This window comes from Paramisgurnus dabryanus, chromosome 12, assembly GCF_030506205.2.
Source record: "Paramisgurnus dabryanus chromosome 12, PD_genome_1.1, whole genome shotgun sequence".
Lineage (NCBI taxonomy): Eukaryota > Metazoa > Chordata > Actinopteri > Cypriniformes > Cobitidae > Paramisgurnus > Paramisgurnus dabryanus.
This window is the reverse complement of record NC_133348.1, coordinates 28,665,736-28,672,439: the sequence shown is the minus strand read 5'-3', so window position 1 is coordinate 28,672,439 and position 6,704 is coordinate 28,665,736. Positions and strand designations below refer to the sequence as shown.

Below are 6,704 nucleotides of genomic sequence, written 5' to 3'. Positions count from 1 at the left end.
ACATGTACAGACACTACTTTTTAAATGCTTTTGTTTTGTTATTTTTAGGAAAATGTTGTGCACCCAATATGTTATTGATGTTACATGCATTAGACTCATTCCCGGTAACACCCCTGCATATGTCTGACATTTAAATTGACTTGATGTAAAAAAAAAATGTGTAAAACATTATGACTGATTTACATGTTAACCCTAGTCAACATTTAAAGCGAGTCAAAAAAGTTAGTGTCATCCTAAGACAAGAATGGGTATTGGTTTAAAGACAACTTTTATGAAAGGTTTTGATCCACTTCAAATTTTGACAGGTATAACTTCAGTGCGTTTTATTTCTGTATCTTTATACATTTTATTCATCACAATAAGAGACTTTCATTTTGAAATGTCCGATGATAGAGACTTTTATTATGAAACTTCCGGCTTTAAACGGACGCTGATTGTTTTGATCGCTGGCTTCACTGCGCTGTTTTCACGTGTTCACACATCAGTGAGGTGAAGCGAATTGGAATAATGTCACATTCAGACGGAATCGTGTAAGTAAATGTTTGTGTGTACTGTTCTGTTTGTAATTTTATGTTATACATCATTTTGTCTAACTTTAGTTTAGAAGGGTAACGTTAGTTAAGTTGTTTTAGTAAAAATATCTTGCCAGCTTTCTCAATTTGAGACACGTGAAGCTAGTCTTGGATTATTTATCTGTATTTCCACAGCGTAGTTTCATTAACTTACCATCGCAAAAATAACCGTGGTTAAGTTAGTACCAGACAGTGTACAGTGATGGTGGTGTACCATGGTATGTTTGATGTTTTTGAGACATGATTGTGCTCTTGTGTTTGTCTTGTGCCTGAGATCATGCGAAGCTTGTGTTCTTTAAAAACTGACGTTGAGTTTCTTCACTTTTGCTTGTAAATGTTGATGTTGATAATGATCTTTTATTTATTTATTTCTTGTAGTAAAGCGAAAACGAGGCGATCCAAACGCTTTCTGCAGAGCAGAGAAGCCAAACTAACAGAAGACCTCAAACATGCGATGATCATTAAAGGAGGAAACACGAGTGAGATCGTCACACAAACTTTAAAAGATGTGGTGAGCGGTCATAATGTCTGTCAACAACATCAGATCAGATCAACACCAAAAAAACCCAACTTTACTTATTGTTAGTTCATAATTGTTTATGATGTTTTAAATGTTTGATTGATTGTTTTGTGTTGTATTTGAATTTTTTTGTTTCAGTATGCTCTAAAGAAACCAAACGCAGTAATGTATAAGAAGTAAGTTTTTGTTGTGTGTGTCTGTAATGAAATAATCCAGGATTTGGATTTGGTTAATGCAGTAACACTGATCTACTGACATTATAGTCTCTACAGTACAGTTGCATGATGTAGTCACTTGTATCATTCAGTAATCTATTGGGGAAAGTTACTTTTAAAAGCAGTGTATGACAACAATATTAAGTTTCTCTCCAAAAAATAAACTAATTGCATTACTTACTTTCTGTCCATGGAAAGTAATACTTATGTTACTTTGAAGTTACCTTTGCATTCTTCCTTGGCTGAGGCTTGATCTCTTTCAGGCCCTGCAGGTGTTTTTTTATGACTGAGATTGCGTGTTCCCATCGCAAAAATGTCTGCATTCGTTAAAAATGAGCAATAAACTCAATATTTAATGTTTCTTACCTCTGCTTGGAGGTCAGGTCCTGATAGTGTCTGGGATATTTCTGTGATAACAACCTGCTGCCTGTACATTATCTCTTAAACAGACATGAGTTTGGTCATCATGTAGAGAGTGACACTAAAACTTTTGTCTCTTCTCAGGAAAAACATAGTAAGGCCATTTGAAGACTCAACAGCATTGGTGAGATTATGATTTGAGTGTCATGATTTTATTCATATGTAGTTTCAAAGTCTCATTGTGTAACATGTTCTGATGTTTATAATTTCTCAGGAATTCTTCTCAAAGAAATCCGATTGCTCCTTGTTTCTGTTTGGGTCACACAACAAGAAGCGACCTCATAATCTCATATTTGGTACGTTGGCTGAATAAATCGTGAAGGTTTACTGTAGGCTACACTTACACAGCAATAAAATAGTAATATATATTTGCATTGTTAAAACTTTTCAATGGAGTCAAAAAGATTGCATTTACACAGATCTGTGAACAGAATTAAATGTGCACCTGGTCAGTAGATGGCGATGTTACTTTATATAGAAACACTACACGTTTGCACACGTACACGGTCTTCAACTGAGCAATAAATACAAACAATCAAGGCCACAAAACCGTAAAGTAGTTTTGTCTAAAAATGTTACTTTTGCTTGTGATCTTTGCAGGTCGCATGTTTGATTTTCATGTGCTGGACATGTTTGAGCTCGGCATTGAAAAGTTTGTCGCTCTCAAAGATATAAAGGTACAGCAGCCTTCAGTTGTCTGAATGTTTGTTTTTTCCCCCCATATAAATAGATGCGTAGTATATATTATTTGATCCCGTTACAAACTAGGGATGCACCGATAGGATTTTTTTGGGCCGATACCGATTTAAACAGACAACTTCTGGCCGATGCCGATATTAAACACTTGTATACAATACTATACAGTTGGTCTATTAGCTAGTTTATTTCTGCATCAAATTATTTTTACTGAACATGGATTAGATCTAATTAACATTCAACTGACCAACATAATAAGAGAGGCACAAATTAAGGTAAAACAAATATAATAAGACAGCATGACAACCTTCAAATGTGGTTTTCGCTATTCAGCATTTATTTTATTAACAACATTAACTCATTTTTTGCATATAATGGATTTCTTTATGCGGTTAATTAATAAACAATCGGTATCGGCCTTTCTCATGCTATTGCCGATATGCCGATGGTTTCAAATTCATCAAAAATCGGCCGATAAATATCGGCGGCCGATACATCGGTGCATCACTATTACAAACCCTTAACTGAATAGAAAGATTACATATGAATTTAATTTACCCGAGACATTTGATGAGTTGTGTATGCAAACTAAAAAAAGTTTCTGTCTTTTGTAAAGATAAACAAGTGTCCTGAGGGCACAAAGCCAATGCTGGTGTTTACAGGTGAACTGTTTGACACAGATAATGAACATAAGAGATTAAAGAATCTTCTAACAGGTAAGAGATCTCCTCTGAACTCTCACTAGCCCTTTTCACACAGACATTCCGGAAAATACACGGGAAAGGCATCCTGGATTTTTCTGGGATCCTTAGATGATGATGATGATGATGATGAGAGATGAAACCTCTCTTACTACAGTCAAAAAATATTAACTCTACATTGTGTGAATGTAGTGAAACTTGTCAAATAAATAAATAAATAGTTTTAATATAAATCCATGAGAATATATTTTTCAATTATTTATCCTCTTTATTCTCATGTTTGATTCATATGAACTTTTCCAAACTCAAAGACACTTGTGTAAGGTTGTGTTATTTTCTGATGTTGTGTCAGTCATCACTGTAAAGCTGTCTTCACTTTCAGTCGAAATGTTAAACTTGAGCTTGAAACCTCTTGAGCTGATGTTTAGCCACCATTTGAGTAGATGTTATTTGACAGTTAAATGGGACATATCATGAAAAATTTTTCCATGTTTAAGTGCTATAATTGGGTCCCCAGTGCTTCTATCAACCTAATAAATGTGAAAAAGATCAACCCTGTAACTTAGTTTTAGTAAGCCCTTCTCTGCAAGCATGTGAAAAAATAGGTAATTGAAATTTGGCTCCCCTTGTGATGTCAGAAGGGGATCTTCTTATAATAATACCGCCCCTTAATCTGCACTATCCAACCACGGCACTGCCATTAAGTGCAGAGAAAGAAAATCACAACTGAGTTTCAATTTCAACAAACCACCATTATGGCATTTCATCGGCTCATTTACATTTTCAAGGACACACCCAAAACGGCACTTTTTTACATTTTTGCTCACACCTACAAAGTGGCAATTTTAACATGAAAATTATCTGTGGGGTATTTTGAACTAGAACTTATGTACTCTGGAGAGCTTAAAAAGTGAAATGTACTGTTTTAAAGTCCCTGATATTAATATTGTAGGGATGATAAGAGTTTGATAAGAGCAAACCAGCAGCTGGAGTCAGTCAGATGAAGTGCTGTAACGTTTCTCTGATTTTGCTCTGTCAGATTTTTTCTGTGGTCCCAAAGTAAAAGCCGTGCGCCTGGCAGGACTCGAACATGTGCTGCATTTCACTGCGCTGGACGGCAAGATTTACATGCGCAGCTACAAGTAAGACACACAAACACTTGTTTATTTGCATAATACCCCAACCCACCCACTAAACCTTACACTCATAGAAAACTTTTACCTCTTGCTTTAAAGCCTCACAGGAAGTGTTTATGTTGTATACCCATAAACCACATCTGCTTATCCAGACTTTATTTCATATGATTGAGTGATAAAGTTACTGTGATTCTTACAGAGTCTTGTTGAAGAAATCTGGCTGTCGGACACCCAGGATTGAACTGGAGGAAATGGGACCTTCATTTGATTTTGCCATGAGGAGATGTCACATAGCTTCAGATGACCTGTACAGATCTGCACACAAACAGCCTAAAGGCCTGAAGGTACACAGTCACCTTATAAACATAATTCAGAAAGCATTCATTGTCTTTCCTCTCATCTGTTTCTGAGTTTAGGTGTTTTGTTTCCTGATAGAGCGATCACTTCATGTAGTGATTCACTATTTCCAGAGTGTTGTCATAGAAAAGCATAATTTGAATCGGAGTTAAAATTGTTTTGCTGAAGATTACAGATTAGATCTTCATGAAACTTCATTATGTTGTGTCTTTATATCTGCACAGCCCAAGAAAAAGAAGAACATATCCCATGATGCCTTTGGCACCAGATTAGGCCGTTTACACATGCAGAAGCAGAACTTGGACAAACTGCAGACGCGCAAGATGAAGGGCTTGAAGAAGAGGAGAGGAGACGTCAAGACCGATGCCACATCAGCCAAAAAACCCAAAACTGATGAATAACGTGACACTGTTGCATTATGGGACTGTGTGTCAGATTTAAAATCCCAAACGGGCTTTAATGCAAAAGAAAGAGGAAGATGTGGATGGCCTTTCTATTCAACATACATCTCTATCAGTGACAGGATATTTACATGGAGGAAGACTGAACCTGGGGTTTATACATTAAAACAGATTTACATTGATAAAAAGCTTACACTTGAGTTGTGATTGTAATAAACTCATGTTTGTGCAGTTTCTTTTTTGAATAAACTGCTGTTTAATAAATGTTGCACAGTGATGTGTTTGTGTGTTTGAATGCATTCAGTTTTCTGAAGCTGTCAGATGTTTGTGTGTGTGGCCATCATGGCTCTATAACGTACAAGAAAGACTTGTGTCTGTATGCATTTTTTTTCTTGATGAAAAACACTGGTTGTGATGGTGCATGTAAGAAGGATAACAGTAAAAGAGTTGAACGTCTGTAGCTCTATTTGATTGGAGGGCAAGAAAGCTCAATTTTCTGTCTATTTCAAGCTATGAATATTTAAATCACCTCTAAACAGATGAACAGAAAGTACCAATCCAACTGCAAGTAAAAATGCGAGATTCCTGCCAGGCCTCCACTTCAGCGATGCTACATTTATTTCATGGCAATACTTGCCTGACAGCGGGGCGTTCCCCTTATTGCGTGATAACTTACTTAATGCTGGAGTACGGAAGCCCTGCAGCGCAACATAAAAAATAAAACGAGGAAAAATATTCTTCCTGAGACATAAGAGTCCTAAGACTTTTTTCTCGGTCAATTATTTACTTAAGACCACCACAAAAGAAAATAAATGCAACAATTAGCATGCCATGTAATACCAACTTTGACCCCCAGGTGTCACCACAAGAATGAAATCGTGTGCTTTAAATGCCCTCTCTGCAGATAAGTGATTATTTAACAGAGGTTACATATGCTTAATTCAGTCCACAATCACTTTTTATATTGAAAATCAGTCATTTTGTGTTTCCCCCCAAATCACTCATGAACTTAGCATTAAGTTAGCATTGACAAAAAGCATATGTCAAACAAATATAATGTTCATATTATTTATTAACTATTATTTATTATTAATTATTTATTTAAAATTCTTTTTTGACAATCACACAAATCAGTAAACTTTATTGAGTTTATTAATGTTACCTTGGAGCATGTATTTTCAGATTCTTAATTTTACATTTCCTTTGGTGTGTAAGTATTAGTGGGTATTTCCCAAATAGTGGGCCTATTTATGTCCACAGGGTGTAATTCTATTAAAAACCAATTAAATCTAATACATTTTAGCACCATTAATTAGTATAAACAAAAACAAGCCTAGATTTTTTATGGGTGCTCTTACTAATAATTTTATCACATTTTATTTGTGTTTTGGGGTACAATATCAGTGTGTTGGTGTTGTCCTTCACCAGAGTTTTCACATGTTGTGCCATATCTCATGCATGTATTTTGTGATAAATAATGTTTATGAATAAAATTTTACTTGAACTAATAAACTACATGCACAGATTAAGCATATATATGCATTTTGTACTTAATTTTGCTTAATTTCTACCTTTCCCATGGTTTAACTGTCATTACCAACACGCTCTGTATAAAGGGACTTTCCCATGGCATTCACTTAAAATAAGCTTATATTCCATGCAGGGTAGATTGATGAATCATAAATT

General features: G+C 35.4%; 1 protein-coding gene across 1 annotated transcript; it reads left to right on the top strand.

The window, feature by feature from the left end:
- The first annotated feature begins 405 nt into the window (after positions 1-405).
- rpf2 (ribosome production factor 2 homolog) lies at positions 406-5,295 on the top strand. Its single transcript, XM_065257411.1, has 10 exons — positions 406-530; positions 951-1,083; positions 1,231-1,268; positions 1,812-1,851; positions 1,942-2,023; positions 2,328-2,404; positions 3,040-3,139; positions 4,164-4,266; positions 4,460-4,604; positions 4,842-5,295. The coding sequence occupies exons 1-10, from the start codon at positions 508-510 to the stop codon at positions 5,016-5,018; spliced, it is 918 nt and encodes a 305-aa protein (XP_065113483.1). The 5' UTR covers positions 406-507; the 3' UTR covers positions 5,019-5,295.
- The last annotated feature ends 1,409 nt before the right edge of the window (positions 5,296-6,704 follow it).